General features: G+C 43.3%; 2 protein-coding genes across 9 annotated transcripts in view; both read left to right on the forward strand.

The window, feature by feature from the left end:
• The window catches only part of LOC102514604 (E3 SUMO-protein ligase RanBP2), a 51816-nt gene extending 44006 nt beyond the window's left edge, over nucleotides 1–7810 (forward strand). For all 3 annotated transcript variants that reach the window (XM_032493666.1, XM_032493667.1, XM_032493668.1), the window contains 6 exons: nucleotides 21–225; nucleotides 1398–1499; nucleotides 4024–4169; nucleotides 5487–5760; nucleotides 5891–6225; nucleotides 6619–7810. In XM_032493666.1, the coding sequence (XP_032349557.1) occupies nucleotides 21–225; nucleotides 1398–1499; nucleotides 4024–4169; nucleotides 5487–5760; nucleotides 5891–6225; nucleotides 6619–6924 (1368 nt within the window). In that variant the 3' untranslated portion in view covers nucleotides 6925–7810. The remainder of the gene's footprint in view (nucleotides 1–20; nucleotides 226–1397; nucleotides 1500–4023; nucleotides 4170–5486; nucleotides 5761–5890; nucleotides 6226–6618) is intronic.
• A 1105-nt stretch (nucleotides 7811–8915) lies between these two features.
• The window catches only part of CCDC138 (coiled-coil domain containing 138), a 34518-nt gene continuing 26719 nt past the window's right edge, over nucleotides 8916–16714 (forward strand). For all 6 annotated transcript variants that reach the window (XM_032493671.1, XM_032493673.1, XM_032493672.1 and 3 more), the window contains exons 1-6: nucleotides 8916–9055; nucleotides 9597–9654; nucleotides 10206–10326; nucleotides 12077–12201; nucleotides 13323–13510; nucleotides 16463–16621. In XM_032493671.1, the coding sequence (XP_032349562.1) occupies nucleotides 8963–9055; nucleotides 9597–9654; nucleotides 10206–10326; nucleotides 12077–12201; nucleotides 13323–13510; nucleotides 16463–16621 (744 nt within the window). In that variant the 5' untranslated portion in view covers nucleotides 8916–8962. The remainder of the gene's footprint in view (nucleotides 9056–9596; nucleotides 9655–10205; nucleotides 10327–12076; nucleotides 12202–13322; nucleotides 13511–16462; nucleotides 16622–16714) is intronic.

Below are 16714 nucleotides of genomic sequence, written 5' to 3' on the forward strand. Positions count from 1 at the left end.
TTGTTACTTTCTCTTTGCAGAAATCCCAGAGTGAGGAAGCAACTAGCAGGGCTGAGAGTGTGTGTGCAGGTGGGAGTGAAGTGACCGTCCCACACGTGTGTGAATCTCAAGAACCTGATTTTACCACCAGATCCGCTAGTTCGCCACCTATTTCTTCTGGGACTGTTGACAAACCTGTGGATTTATCTACTAGAAAGGAAGATGATGCAGAGTCTGCAGGCCAAGGTAAAATGTGGTAGATGTTTACAAAAACTTTCTAGGCAGGTGTTACTACATAAAGGACCTGTGATTTTGAGAAGATAGACTTTTACATGTAGATCAGAAACTCCCTTTCTTAAATTTTGGATGTATAAAGGGACGTGAAATATTTGTAATAATAATCAGAAAATTAGCTGCCTTGCCAACAAAGACAACACACATGTATTTTTGTCGTTTGGGTTGCAGTGATTAGGGAGCACCAACCACTGTGACTCTCACGAGTCTGCCTAAGAGTAAACGACAAGGTTGCTTACATGGAAGTTTCCTTTGTCTGTGTATTTGCATTTGACTGTTGTCGAAATTACATCACCACCCAAGTATATCAAAATTGTTGTAAAGTACATGAAGTAGTTATAGAAATCTTAAGTAGAGGTGTCAACTTTTTAATGATACTACTTAATTGTCCTTTTCTCTACCCACTTCATTAAATTAAGTATTTATTTACAGTAATTAATACCTGATGTTCCCCCCCCCTTTCATTTCACTTGATTTTTGGAGTCTTTATAATTGTAGTGCTTTTTATGTCTACATTGTCTATATTACCTTTTTTTTTTCAGTAATAGTCCTGAATAAATCACAAAAACTATGTTTATAGGCACTTTAGAGTCTTAACATTCTAGAAGAGGAAGGTGACTTCAGACCTAAAACCTCACATGTTTTCAGATGAGGGAAGCAGAGTGCAAGACTGAGGTCCTGCAGCTGCACGGGCGCAGGATCAGGACAAGCCCCCAGACGCCTGCTGATGAGATGAAAAGACATTAAGCTCTTACTATTCACAGTAGGGAACACAAGCAGTCTTCATGCAGATGCTTTAGATTATGTAAGGCTATAAAGCAGAAACTGTTCAGCTCTGTGTCTGACTTAGTGTAGACCTACATCTCACTTTTTAAAAATGCCTTTCGGCATGCTTTTGGTGTACTGCTCGTTGAGAGTAGTGCCTTGCACTTAATACTGAAGAAGCTCAGAGCTTGGATGTATTTAGTAACTTCAGAGGAATAACCAGGTTATAAATGTTCCACACACACCCCCCCTCAGTAGTATATAAGGTCCTACCGCCATTCTCTTTGGGTCCTTGGTAAAGCTTTGATGTTCAACATACATTGGATGAAATATTAAATTGCTCTTTTCCTTTTTGCCAGTGGAAAGCAAAACACTTTCATTTGGATTTGGAAGTAGTACAGGGCTGTCGTTTGCAGACTTGGCTTCCAGTAATTCTGGGGATTTTGCTTTTGGTTCCAAAGGTAAGATCAAGAGGAGAGAGTTTAACCATGTGTTACAGAACGGGCTACACCTGGAGGAGCTAGTCCTTTGTCCCCGTGTTGTTACTCCCGTGGACGTTTCTTCCTCCAGCTGTGCCGGGTCAGGGAAGGGCTTCCCTTGTCGTACTATTCTTGATGTTTATTAATAAAAGAATTTTCTCTTAATTCATGGTAAGTCATGGTGATAGTCCTCCCCATCCTGAAATGCAGAACCGTGTCTCCAGTTTTGGAATAACCTTGATTTTGGTACATTGTCCTCTTAATTATACTTTGACTTATATTTCAAGACTTGTGCATTTTTAAGGAAATGATTCTGCAGTTTTCTGTTTTTCCAGTACCCTTGATTATATCTTTAATGGTTGTGCTGATTTATGTTTGTTGAGCTTTCCCATCTTTTCCAATGGTTTTTCTATTTTTGGTCCATTTTGGTATCATTTATAGAAGAGAATCTTTTTCCTTGATTGTTTCAAGTTGATTGGCTTATTATATTTTCTCATTCTTACAATGTCTTTCATATTGTCTGATTATAGCATCACCTAAATTGAACAAGATGCTTGGTTTATAGAGTAAGCTCTAGTTTGTGTTTTTTATTTTCAGATTTTGTCATAACTTTCTTTTAAATTACTAGTTTTCTTGTGTGTTGAATGCTTGCTTTACTTGAGTTTGTAGTAACAAGCACAAAAAAGCATTTTGAAACTGTAAATCCCCTGGAATCATTTTCATGGGGAATTTCACACTTTTGTAAATTTCTTAATAATTTAGAATTTCAGTCTTGCCTTCTTTGATAAGAGCTTGTAGGATTTAGTTTTTTTTTTTTTTTAAGATCATCAATTTCACCAGAATTGGTTTTTTTTGTTTGTTTGTTTGTTTTTTACTTCTGGCATTGTGTGGACCTGTTTGATCTTACACTTAACTGTTTTGGTTGGTTTTAAGCTCAGAGGAGTCTCTCGCACCCATTACGGATTATTTCTGTGGTGATTTCTTTTTCTTCATCTGTTCATTTTTGTCATTGTTGTTCATTTCCTTAGTTTTATTTTTGTTTTATTTTGTTCCTTTTTTCCTATTTTCTCCAAAGTCTTATTCACACATAGGTCTATCAGTCATTCCTTGTCTGTTGTGTGGTATTTCATGCGGAATCTAAGGGAACATAAGGAACACCTGTTATCACTGCTGTTTTACTGTATTTCCCTCATAGTTTGCAGTGTTTTTATTAAACCTGGACACAGGGTGGAAGTGTCCTAGGTCCTGTTACCTAGAACTGTTAATGTGAAGTTGATGTTACTGACATGCATGTCTTTATACTTTTACTGTACAAATTCTCCCTCCTGTTCCATCTAGAGCAGTGGTTTTCAACTCTTGGCTTCATATTAGAATTTCCTGGGAGCCTTTTTAGGAAAAAAAGACACCTGATAATTGGATTGGGCTCTCTAGGCCTGGTGCCGGGCATTCATATTTTACAGAAGCTTTTGGTGTGATTCTAGTATGCACCAGTGTTAAGAACCATTGCTGCAGAGGAGTTTTGAGATTTTCTGCCGTACCCCCTCCCCCCACCAGGGTATTTGAGTTAATTAAACTTTTCCTGCTTGGGTGTTCCTGAGCCAGCCATCTCTGAGCCCGCACCTGTGCTTGCTGTTCCCCAGGAGCCCCCATGCAGCCCGAGATTGTGCTCATCTTGTTCCAGGGCGCTCTTTTGCAAGGTCCTCTTAAGAATTTTTGTCTTTTTTTTCCTTCTTTTCTTTCCTGATTTTTTTCTCCCCATTAAATCTGACTTAGAAGGATACTGTTTTAGTCACTCATTTTGTTCTTTCTCCAAGATGCTGAGTTGCTTTTTAACTGATTTGTGACATTTTGCTTTCTCCCAGGTTTGTAGCACCAGGTGTAGGGTTCTCTGAGGCAGTGATTCCTTAGCAGGTGATGAAGAGAGGTTTCTTTCCTTTAAGACCATTGGGGATGGGGTCCTTTCACCCTGACAGCCTCGAATTGCTTGGGGACAGTGGGGTCGGCACGCTTCTTCCAAGCCTGCCAGGAAGTCTGAGCCCCAGCACTGTTTCCCTGAGGAGGAAGGTGAGGGAGGAAAGTTGTAAACATGTGTTTAGTCTGCTTTGGCTAGTTTGAAAGCAGCAGATTTGGCCTCTGTGAGGACATTTTTAGGTTTAAAAGTTAGTTTTTTCATGTGACAGATTGTTTTATGAAATAAACTACCTTTGGAGCTGAGTTGGGTTTTCAGAGTTCCAGGGGGGTGACTTCTATTAGGAACCTGCCTCACTGCTGAAAGTTCTTGTGTAGTTTAGTGTCACGAAGCCTGTGTGTCCAGGCATGGACATTTCCAGCTGTTTGGTGTTCCCCCACGTGAGTGTAACTTGCAGAATAATATGATTTGAAACATTTTCACTAAAAGTATGTCACATCACTGGAAATTGGGTTCTTTGATAAACTAATGGAACGGGGGGCTTAAAAGCATATAAAAGTAGACACCACTGTTTAAATATCCCAATTCATTTATCAGATAAAAACTTCCAGTGGGCAAATACTGGGGCAGCCGTGTTCGGAGCGCAGGCAGCCAGTAAGGCCGGCGAGGATGAGGACGGCAGTGACGAAGAGGTGGTTCCTAATGAAGACGTCCACTTTGAGCCCATAGTGTCGCTTCCCGAGGTAAATGGGGAAACCAAGGCACTTGAAGGGACTCCACGTTGTGGGTTCACAGCCTGACATGGGCTTACTGTGTTTGCATTTCCTTCAGGATGCTGACCTTTTCAAATGGAAGCTCTTTATTAGAAGTTCAGCCTTTAAGTTTAAATTGTTTATTTTGTTAAAGTTTATATATAAATGTTACTTTGTAAATTCTATATGAAATTGTTGGGAAGAACTTAATTTTTTTTTCTTTTTCCTTTGTCTTTTTTTAAAATCTTTTTCCATTATAGTTTATTACAAGATACTGAATATAGCTTGCTGCACTATACAGTAGGCCCTTGTTTATCTTTTTTTTAACATTTTTTATTGATTTATAATCATTTTACAATGTATCAAATTCCAGTGTAGAGCACAATTTTTCAGTTATACATGAACATATATATATTCATTGTCACATTTTTTTCTCCGTGAGCTACCATAAGATCTTGTATATATTTCCCTGTACTATACAGTATAATCCTGTTTATCTATTCTACAATTTTGAAATCCCAGTCTATCCCTTCCCACCCTCTGTCCTGTTTATCTTTTTTATATATAGTAATGTGTATCTGTTAATCCCAGATTTAATTTATCCCTCCCCCCTTCCCCTTTGGTAACCATGTTTGTTTTCTATGAGTCTGTTTCTGTTTTATAAGTAAGTTCATTTGTATCATTTTCTTAGGTTCCACATATAAGCAATATCATATATTTCTCTTTATGACTTACTTCACTTAGTATGACAATCTCTAGGTCCATCCATGTTGCTGCAAATGACATTATTTCATTCTTTTTTATGGCTAAGGTGGTGTTCCACTGTGTGTGTGTGTGTGTGTGTGTGTGTGTGTGTATGCCATATAGGGAAAAAGTTAATTTTTTTAATGTTTGTTTTCGTAACAATTCTAGGGGCAAAAAAAAACTCATACTTGCCACAGTCCTTTCAATAAAAAGTAAATTCTTTTTCTGGACAAGAATGTTGTTTTAGGCAAATTACTTTTATCAGGTTCATCCTCAGTCAGTAGGGAATAATATTTCTCTTGAAGAACAAACACATTTTTGAAACCTCTCCTCCCCTGTAAAAGGACTTTCCAAAATGAAGAATAAAACTGCATAAGAGGAAAATATTTAATGGCAAATTGGGACTTTCCTTCCTGATCCAAATTAGCTGTATTTGTAGCCCTAGGATGTTAGCTGTTTTCAAATTCTGTTCATGTCAGTATCTTAAGGAATTTGGATCTCTGGGATTTGTTATGGGATATTTTATAAGCAGCAGCTCATAGATAATTTCGCCTCCTATCACAGGTAGAAGTAAAATCTGGAGAAGAAGATGAAGAAATTTTATTTAAAGAGAGAGCCAAACTTTACAGGTGGGATCGAGAGGTCAGTCAGTGGAAGGAGCGTGGCGTTGGAGACATAAAGATCCTGTGGCACACGATGAAGAACTACTACCGCGTCCTCATGAGAAGAGACCAGGTCTTCAAAGTGTGCGCAAACCACGTCATCACCAAAACCATGGAACTGAAACCCTTGAATGTTTCTAACAATGCTTTAGTTTGGACTGCCTCAGATTATGCTGGTGAGCTCTATTCTCAAATGCTACTTTCTGTTTTTTGAATTTTTCTAAAATCTATAGCAAACAGGTAAAACCATTTGTAACTTTTTTTTTAAACACTAAGTTTACTGTTTTGTTTGTTGCTGTTTAATAGATGGAGAAGCCAAAGTGGAACAGCTTGCAGTGAGATTTAAAACTAAAGAAATGGCCGATTGTTTTAAGAAAAAATTTGAAGAATGTCAACAGAATTTACTGAAACTCCAGAAAGGACAGGTGTCATTGGCAGCAGAATTGTCAAAAGAGACAAACCCTGTAGTGTTTTTCGATGTTTGTGCAGAAGATGAACCTCTAGGACGTATAACCATAGAATTGTTTTCAAACATTGTTCCTCAAACTGCTGAGAACTTCAGAGCACTGTGCACTGGAGAGAAGGGCTTTGGTTTCAAGAACTCCATTTTTCACAGAGTAATTCCAGGTTTTATTTGCCAGGTAAGTCTGAACTGTACCTCACAGTTGAGTCTAGAGAGTCCAGCACACCAGCTGGGAAATTTGAGTGTTTCTCCTTTTCTCCTTTCCTGTAATTTTCTTAGACAACTTCTTAGCTTTTCCACATATCAATTGTTGTCACCACCCCAACTTCTATCCTCACAAGTACTTTCAGCCTAAAGTCATTTATATTTCTAATATCTTGAACCTGCTAGAAATTGAGGGTGGGAAAAAGAGCTTTTCATTTTTGTCTTCTTTCACAAATGGATATTTTCTTAGTTTTTAAACTACATTCTCAAAGAAGCTGAGTGTTTAGGACCTATCCTTTAGTGGTTAATTCTGTATCTGTTGTAACATTTTATTTGGGATTCCTGTTAATTGAAATCTTTTTTTCAGGGGGGAGATATCACCAAACACGATGGAACTGGAGGACGGTCCATTTATGGAGATAAATTTGAAGATGAAAATTTTAAGGTGAAACATACTGGTCCTGGCTTACTATCCATGGCCAATCGAGGCCGGGATACCAATAATTCTCAGTTTTTCATAACACTGAAAAAAGCAGAAAATTTGGACTTTAAGCATGTAGTATTTGGGTTTGTTAAGGATGGCATGGATACTGTGAAAAAGATTGAATCATTTGGTTCTCCTAAAGGATCTGTTAGTCAAAGAATTATCATCACAGAATGTGGACAGATATAAATTTGTTTTTCATAGTGAATTTTACCTGTATAAACTGTTGAATTGAAGCTTAGCTGTTATGACAATATGATAATTATGTTCAGCTTTTGAAAATGGACGTTTCCAATGTATAAATGTAAAATTGCAGCTTATAGCTGTGGTCACTTTTTAATGTGCTATAATTGACCTTGCATGGTGTGAAATAAAAGTTTAAACACTGGTGTATTTCAGGTGTACTTGTGTTTATGTACTCCTGACATCTGTATTAAAATGGAGTAATACTAATCTTGTTAAAAGCAATAGGACCTTCTCAAACTATTGAAGGAATATGACATATGCAATTTAATTTTAATTTCTTTTAAGATACTGGACTTCCTGCATGGATATACTTACTGTTTGAATAAAGGGACCATGACTTGGATAAGTTTTATTTTAGACTTGGAATATATTTGGTAATTTTAACTATTGGTGTGCTCATTTTTGCAGAGAGTCACTTATGAATGGTAGAGCCACAGAGGGTAGAAACGTAACCAAAGTGCTCTTCTTTAACTTCCTGCACCTCCTGTGTAGTTGAATTAACTTTTCAGCAGAGTACCTTCTTTCCTTAAAATGATATTTAGCTTCCTGTTCCCTTTCAAAGGTATTTAATTAATTTTTACATTTTAAACAAGTTATTTACTTAAAGATTTTTTTAAGCCTTTCTGTCATCTGTTTCTACTACCTCAAACTGCAGCTTGGTTCTGACAGAACTTGAATTTTTCCTTGCAGTTATTGTGATAAAGTATGAGTATTTTTAAAAGGTCTATACCATGTTTTTTGGTTAAAGATTTGCTTTATACTAGATTGTTGCAGTACCTTTTTCTGGTGAATTTTGTAGCAAAAATAAAGTGACAATTGTTAACAGCCATGACATTTTAAAAAATTAATTACTTGTGCATCTAGTTATTTGTTCATCTTTTAACCAAAGTGCGGAGGATAATTTAGGTCGGTAAACTCACACTGCTGCATAATTCCCAGAGCTCCCAAAGAGGTGCCTGTTTTCGAGTTGGGTGTACACGAAAAACTCACTCGGAAACGGCGTGTGTCAAAAGTTCGACCGAAACGGGGGACGGTGTCACCGGCCTGCTCAGTGCAGAACTGCAGAGAATCTAGAGTGCGTTTTCGGGTTCTAGTCGCTGCCAGTGGTGCCCTCTGCCCTCCTGTGTTCTTCCCGTGACGTCACCTCGTTGTGTTTGGTGACACATCGGGCTTGATGGCACTGCTGGGGATTTGGAAAATAGCTGCAAAGTGGCTCCTGTAATGAGCACCTGCTCAGCGCGGGGCAGAGGAGAGGAGGGTGTCACGGGGCTCGTGCAGGAGCGGCCGGTGGTCCTGAGCCTTAAAGAGGACGGTGGGCCAAACGCAGTGTGTGTGTGTGTGTGTGTGTGTGTGTGTGTGTGTGTGTGTACGCATATGTGTATGTGTACCCATGTGTATCTGTGTGCACATGTATATGTACGCATAGCTGTATGTGTATGTGTTGTGTGTGCATGTGTACGCGTGTGTACACATGTCTGTGTGTGCGCGCACGTCTGCTGAGAAAAGCCGGCTTCCTCGGAAACCTGTGAAATACAAGCCTCTCGGCTGGGACCCCGGACCCCCTGTCTCGGGTTCAGAGCAGATCCCAAGTAAAGACAGCTGCACCCGAGAGGCTTCCTGCGCCGAGTGCACGATTTCCGCGGTGCAGAACGATGACTGGAGAGGCTCGGAAACGGCTGCTTTGACCGAAACCGACTCTCCAGTACTAGTGATCGCAAGGGCTTCCAAGGACGGCGCCTCAGCCCGACCCGGCGGGACGCGGAGCAGTCGCGCAGCGCCAGGCACGCAGAAAGGAGAGGAAAGAAGAAAGGAAGCGAAAGCACCGGGCCTTCCAGCTTCGCGCCGCCAGGGCCCGGGAGCACAGACGGCCCACGGCGCCGGGGGCGGGGCGTGAGTGCGTGTGTGCGTCGTGACGCACATCCGCTGCGCCCGCCCCGCCGCGCAGCACGCCGTTGCCGCGGAGACGACGGCGGCCGCGGCCATGGAGCCGAGGGTCGTGAAGCCGCCCGGGCAGGACCTAGTAGTGGAGCGCCTCAAAAGCCGCTACGGACTCGGGGGCGGCTGTCCCGCCGAGGTGAGGCCCCGCCCTGCCTGTCGGTGCGTGCCAGGTCGGCGGGTCGCCAGGTCTGCGGGTCGGGGCGTGTGGGCGCGGGGCTGAGGGGCGTCGGCGTGAGGCGGGCTCCCTGGTGGCGGTGGCGTGCGCTTGCGGGGAGCGGGCTCCCGGCGGTGACTTGCGTGCTGGTCAGAACCGCCTTTGTCCTCGCCCAAAGCGGCGTGTCGGAGCCGGTGTCACGCCGAAGGTGCAGGCGCGTGGCCCGGTGGGTCTGGGGTGGTGGCCTCTGTCCTTGGACCCGGCGCTTTGTTAGGCGAATGAGGTTGGGTTGGGCTGTGGCGGGACGGCGTTCGGCTCTAGGGGGACGGAGTCGGCTGTGCGAGTCCGAGGTTGGCGGTGAGGGGACCAGGATGGCTATGCGGGGCTTGGGTGGGCTTTGGGGGGACGGAGTTGGCTGTGCGGGGTCGGGGTCGGGGTCGGCGGTGAGGGCACCAGGATGGCCGTGCGGGGCTGGGGCAGGGTCGGGCAGCTTAAGATCACTGCGACTGTCGCTCTCTTTCAGCCGGGGCGTCGGTGTTCCGACCGCGCAGAGCATCAGAGGCGGCCTCCCCGCACCCCAGGTAGGCCAGCGGGGCCCCAGGTGTCCGCACCCACGCGTGTTTAGGACATATCTCTCAGCGTCTTATTGGGGAGGTGCTCATTCGTTCTTAAACTGCATCAGATGTGGGTGATTATCCTGCATTTAATGTTCGAAACACTCAAAGGGAAGAAATAACGTGGTGAACGATTGAGGAGTGGTGGGATGTGGAGATGAGGCAGGAAGGCTGGATCCTGAATTTTAGTATTTCCGCTCACTTTCTGCTTGTGTTGCTTGGGAAAGTTCACTTAACATCTCTGGTCCTTTGGTTCCTAGACTTTAGAGTTAAAGGCATCTTCTCTACTTGCTTCCCAGCCTCCTTGCAGGAGTGGATGAAAGAGTATTTTGTAAGCAGCAAAGTGCTATTTAACTATTTAAATATAAGATTTGATGCTTGTTTTCTAGAAGTTTGCATTAGGGAGACATAGAGATAAGAGCTCTCTTAAGTACTTTTGCTCTCTTACCTTTAGGAACCTAGAATGACGTTGTTAGTATCTGAGCTTAATGAGTAACATCTGCTGTTTTCTTTAACAGTTGATTTCGATATCTACTCATGTGGAGATAAAGTTGGTTCACCATTAAAATGTGGTTCTGGTGAAAGGACGTGGGGCCCAGCAACCCTCTGTGGTTCCCTCCAGCGCGGACCTGAGAGATGGTAAGATGCCCTGGGTCCTTGCTGGTGCTGTTCTCCACCCCGCCCCCCCAATCCCAGAGCATCCTGGAAAACTGAGGAAAGGTAAAGACGCTGCGTGTTTGCCTTTCCCTGAGAGAAGGCATAAGCGGCCTGGAGCCTGGGGAGTAGTTGAAGAGACCGAGTGACTGTCTCTGAGAATCTCTTTAACAGCTGCACAAACATAGCATGAGGTTTGCCGGCTTCATGGAAAGCGATTTACACAGTATGATAAATGAAAAATTACTTTTGTGTGTTTATTCATCCAGGACCCAAATGAAGACTGTACTTTTTTTTCTTTTTTTTTTTAGAAAAAAAAAGAGTACTAGGATAAAAATGAATACAAGTTTGTTAGGCAGCAATATTCAGGTCAGTCTGTGTTGTGTGTCTCCTGGTGTGGTAAGCACTGAGTTTCAGGTGGTTGAGAGAGATGAAGAAGTCAGCCTGTGGTGCTGGTACCTGAAAAGTATGTGTGATATGCTGCCGGGTGGGAAGGGGTCAGCAGTGATGAAGAGGAGGTCAAAACACTAGAAGCTAAGGTGAAATTAAGTTCTTGGTTGAATATTAAGTGTCAGAAATATGTGGCAGAAGGAAATGCTTAGGTGTCAAGAGGGATCCACATTTTGGAATAATGTTAAACCCTGAAGAGGTGTACGTAACACAAAATGAAGCACTGGCATGATTATGGAGGGAAAGAAACAACTGCCTAAAACATATGTATATTATTGTGATTGATACTGAGTTGCTTCATCCTCTGATTAAAGGAATTAATCCACATAGAGCATTTGGCACTTAGAACCGCCCTCAGGACCAAGAAAGGCACTCACGTGTGCCCTTAGCACTGTTGTCGTTCCTTCTGCTGTTGCATTTGGCAGTAGAGAGTCACATAATTGGTCTGGAGTGAAGATTTGGACATGGGGTGAATTGAATATAGAGGAAGGAAAGTGAAAATTGCTTGAAGATAATTATGAATTCATGGAAATTATTTTCTTATGTTTAACTGATAGTTTTATCATTTTTAAAATAAATGATCTGGGTAAAATTCCAAGTTATAATTTGAAGATTTTGGACTATGAAAGTTTTATAACATTGGACAGTTTTTTCACAATCCCAGGAATTACAGACCTGCCCAGCACAGTAGCCATAGGCCACAGGTGTCTGTTGAGTTCTTGAAACGCGGCTGATCTGAATTGAGATGTCCTGTAATTGTAAAATACACACTAGATTTTAAAGGTGGATAAAAGGATGTAAAATATCTCATTTTTTAATAGTGATTGTATGTTAAAATGATAACCTTTTAGATATAGGGGCTTAAATATAATATGTTGTTAAAATGTCACGTCTCTTTATGTTTTTAAATGTGGCTGCCAGAAAATTTTAAATTATCTTACGTGACTTGCAGCATATCCCTTTAGAACAGTGCTGCTCCAGAAATGGCAACTTTGAGATGGTCTTTTTGGAGAGGATGCCTGGGATTCTAGTTCTGCTTCACCTCTGCTCGTTGTTACCTGTCAGTCATTTAACTTCAGCGTCCTGACCTTAAACATTACTTCTTTTACTGAAATTAGACCTGGCAGCAATACCCTCCCCCATGTGACTGGTACTGTAAAATTTTTCCTTTTGCATTTTAAAAAATGTTTACTTGTTACTTTTTTCTCAGTTGTGCTGCTATTTGAAAGGCAATCTTGTCTTCTTTAAATGCTGTCCAGAGGCTGTGATAGAATTTTCTTTAAAGCCTAGATGATGAACTGGATCCTTTCCGAGATTGGAAGCAGCGGAAAACAGAAGAGTTAATTGGGAATGGCCACAGGGTTAATGCCTCCAAAGTAAATGAGCAGCCGTTTAAAGAAATAGAAAAGGGTAAGAGAAATATTCGCTTTAGAACAGTCATTTAAATAGTAACTCTGTCAAGTAGAACACATGAGGCCCACCCTGCGGTGACTGCATGGTTCTCTGTAAGCTGTTTCTGAGTGAATTTTTGTAAAGCCCTGAGATGGTCACTGTCATAGAGCCACAGAAGAGTAAAACGCCATCATTTTCCAGTAGGATTTGTACACTCTCAAAACTTACCAAAGTCAGTTCACAATCAACTGAATATTTTCATAATTTCTTCAGTTCTTTTTCATGTCAGTGTTTGTTAGAAAGTGCTGAGGTTCAGGTGGGACGTGGCTTACCCTTCAACACTGTTGGAAGATGGTCCAGACCACTGGAGGTCTGGCTTCCCTTGCCCTGAGCAAGGAGTTGCTCTCTGTCCCTGGTTGCCTGTCCTGGCTCTGTCAGGATTTCAGGGAAAGAGACGTCCGCCCCCCTTGGCCCCACGGGGAGCCCTGGGACGCCTCTTCTGCACACCACGCACTTGCTCTCCGGGGCCGGGCGCGTGTCCGCATGGCGTCTGTGCGCGGTCTGCACCGGTGCCAGCATGCAAACCATAAACAGTGAAGCCGGGAGGGCTTGTGACCTGATTCTGTCGTTAGAACATATTATTTAATGGAAGGAATTACAGCGTTTCATAGTTGTATGGTTATTTGATTACAGATGTTATATAAAGTTTAAAAAAGGGAAGATAAAACTTTTAACGTAAGTAGTAAAAATTAAAAAGAAATAAAACAGTGACTAAACACTGTGGGTTAGTAGTTAATTTTGGTTCAAGGAAGAGAAGGGAGTGTGGTTGGGGGTTTCGAGGTAACTTTCCATTTCTCGGCCGAGGCGATTAATCTGCGAGTGTTTTCATGCACTCATTTTAAAAATAATTTCAGGTTTACAGAGAGGCTGCAAAACGAACACGAAGAATTCCTGAATAGCCTTCACCCAACTTTTCTAAATGTTAAGATTTGCTATATCATTCTTTCTGCATATAATACTTGAAACTGGTAAACAGTACTGTAATTTATATGTAAAGTAATTCTTCTTGAAGATTACTCAATCTAAGGATATTTAAAACTAAGTTAAGGAAGTTGTTAATTTAAGTTTTATTTTCTTAGCACTTGCCTGGCCAACAAATTTGGCCTCAAATTCAAGAAATTGGACTGACTGTTGTAGTAATGCAAGTGTCTCCCCTGCGAGGCAGGCCCCATCCCCGGCATCCAAGGCATCAAACAGGCAGAGTGTGCTTCCTCATCAGATCAACCAGATATACGATGAACTGTTTCACATCCACCAGAAACTGCAGGTGGGCACTCGGTGCTGAATTGGGAATTCTGAAATATTTTGTTGTAAGCAGTGAACATTTAGAAAATACAAGTGTGAGGTATCTGGTTTCAGTTATTTTAGATCAGTGCAGCCAGACAGGGTCGGCAGGAGCCCTCGCAGTGCCTCAGAGCTCCTGTGGAGCAGGGCAGAGCTGGCTGAGAGAGGAGTGTGGCTGGTGGTGTTTTGTGTTTATTCCCGTGCCATCCCATCCTTGCTTAAGAAGTAAAATTTGCTGGTAAAGTGTGCTTTTTGAAGTAGGTCTTCTAGAGTCATTTGTTTTAAATACCCATAAGTAGGAAGTTCTCTTGTTCAGTCTCTATCCAGTCTATATCACTTTATCTGTCTTCCCTGGGATTTTTGTTGTGGTTGTTTCTAAAGGATGTAATTTGTGTATTCATCAAGTGTCCAGGAGGTGGGACTACAGAAGGAAGCAAAAGCATATATAGGAACAATTCTGTTTGAAAGTCTTTTTATACAGATGAAATAAACAGTTTTTAAAAATCAGTAACTCATTTTGTCTAAATAATTCAGATTATAATTACCATAGCATTTCAGAAGATTTTTTGGCCTAAAATAATGGAAAAGTTCAGGGAGAGACTTAGCTTGGTCACTTGACCCAAAGGTAGAATTTAAAGAGGAGAGCAGTGGGGAGGACATTCTAGGTATGAGGAATTGGAGGTGAGAGATTTTTGGAAAAGAGTGATTTATCAGATTGTGAATTTATCAGCCTGTCTGATACTGAAAGAAGATAGTGGAAACTCAGGCAGAGGAGTGCCAGGGTGAAAAACAGTGCACTAGGAAGATGTCTTCGGTAATGCTTTATGGGATTAAAAAAAAAGGATCCTAAGGATATATCTCATCCATGGCAAGCACATGAAGTATAAATATTTAATTTAAAAAATGAAATGCAGTGGATTAATCTGGTTTAATTAATCTGTAGTTTTATGTGACTTTAAAAATTACTTTGTGGTCTTCTATTTGTTAATTATTAAATATATACATTCTTGTTATGCTACGTGATTTCATACATTCAGCAAATATTTGAACACCTGTTAATATGGTTATTCATGCTAAGTGCTGTGTATATAGATGTGAATAGATTATATATGGTCTTTGCCATGCATAGTTTATTGGAAGGGAATCATTAAGTCCCATATAGTTAATAAGTTTAAGTGCACAGTGTAGTTACAGCAGGAACACCCAATTGGGGTGGCTGGAGAGGTCAGGCAAGGCGTTTCCAAGAGGTCAGACGCTGAAGGAGGGTAGGGTCTGCCCGGCAAAGGGGCACATTATAGACAGACATTCTAGTGGGAGAGGCCCCGAGGCCTGGCGTCATGCTCACTGTAGGGAAGTGTGGTGGGTAACTGAGAAATGGCTTGAATGAAGGTGAGCTGAGACTGATGGTGTGGAGGGGGCAGGTGTGGAAGTTGGTAACTTGGACAGGATACTCCAGTGAGCGGTTACGTGGAATGGGGTGGCAGCCGAGAGACAAGCGAGTAGATGGGAGACTTACTTGGGACTTGGCGTGATGTGTCGGAGGCGGTGCAGAGAGAGTGCGGGCAGGTGTCCTCAGGGTTTGTCCAGGCCGCAGCGCATCCAAACCTTGAGTGACGTTCACACGGGTGCGCCACGTTTTCCTTATCTGTGCTCCCAGGGGCGGGATGTGGGCTGTTTCCACTTTGTGACTTTTATGACTAACGCTGCTGTGAACATTCGTGTTGAAGTTTTGTGTGGGCGTAATGCTGTCATCTCTCCTGGGAGTGGAGTCCTGGGTCGGGCGGTAGCCATCTGTGGTGTTTCCAGCCCCACCGGCAGTGCACGGGGCTCCCGGCCTCCCTGCCCTCGAGGACACTTGTCACTGTCAGGCCATCTTAGCAGGTGTGGAGTGCTGTCTCGTTGGGGTGATTAAGTTGAATTTTGGGTGTGTTTATGTTGTGCTGCCTGACAGCATGCAGCTGGGATGTAAGTGGGCCGTTTGGACTTGAGTCTGGAGATTGGGAGAAAGAGCTTGGAGGCACTTGTCTCGGACACAGTGGTTTTAGCCCTAGGCTGGATGGAACCAAGTGAGTGAGTGTGGACAGAGAGAAAGTGGCTGAAGCCCAAAGAACATTCATTAGTAGTTGAAGGGTGGGCAGTGAGGAGGCCGAGCCTGCTGGGGGGATGGACACCATGGCCGAGGGAGTAGGGGGTCCGACAGAGGGGCCCTTTAAGCCGGAAGGAAGGGGCAGAGGATGAGATGCTGCTGAGAGACCAGGAGACCCAGGGGGACCGAGCCACAGACTTAGCCCTGGGGAAGCCACTCTGCAGGGGACAGAGATCGAGGCCAGATTCAAGGAAATTGAGGAGTGGTTAAGTGACTGGGACGGGAAGAGGGCTCAGCGAGTGTAGATGGAATTCTTGAGTTTGTGAGGGGAGATCAGTGGTGGGGTCCAGAGAGACCTCATTTCAGACGAGGTGTGAGAGCTTGGGGATGGGGGCAGTCTCCATGCAAGGCAGGGTGTCCTGAGAGCCCGCTCTGCCCTCTCCTTCCTGGGGTGGAGCGAGACCCGGCCATTCAGGTGCAGAGGACGTGCGGACTGGAAGGAGGGAGTGGAGGTGGTGGGGCAGGAGCTGGCCCTGGCAGCACAAGGGTCTGCTCGGCGCCATGGTTGGGGGGGCCAGGAAGGCAGGAAAGTGGGCATGGAGCGAGGGTGAGGCTGGGCCTGGGGGCTGGGGGACTGACTGCTGGGATACCAGGTGCTCTCGGGTCTGGTCCACACATTCTGCAGCAGGACAGAGTTCCTGTGCAAGTCTCCTGCTGCACTAGTCCAGCTGCTGCTGGTTGCGGTCTCGCCGGCTGCCCGGAGGCCCTGAGCACTGCCTGGTGAAGAAGGAAAGATAATGTGTACTATGGTGAATTCTAAAAACACTGAGGTCTGGCCTTTTGATGCAGTGTGAGACCACAGCACAGCAGGAGTTCGCTGAAGAGCTTCAGAAGCGAGAACGTTTCCTGGTTGAAAGAGAACAGCTGCTTTTCCAACATGAAACTGCCTTGAGTAAAATTAAAGGTGTCAGAGAAGAGGTTCTTACAAGATTCCAGATTATAAAGGAGGTAACTACCTGGCCTTGACTTTAGAGTCAGGTGCTTCCCCTTTTCCCCTGAGTTTGGACTCTGGTTGTTAGCGTCCCCCACGTCCCTGTTCTC

Source organism: Camelus ferus, chromosome 12 (genome assembly GCF_009834535.1).
Source record: "Camelus ferus isolate YT-003-E chromosome 12, BCGSAC_Cfer_1.0, whole genome shotgun sequence".
Classification (NCBI taxonomy): domain Eukaryota; kingdom Metazoa; phylum Chordata; class Mammalia; order Artiodactyla; family Camelidae; genus Camelus; species Camelus ferus.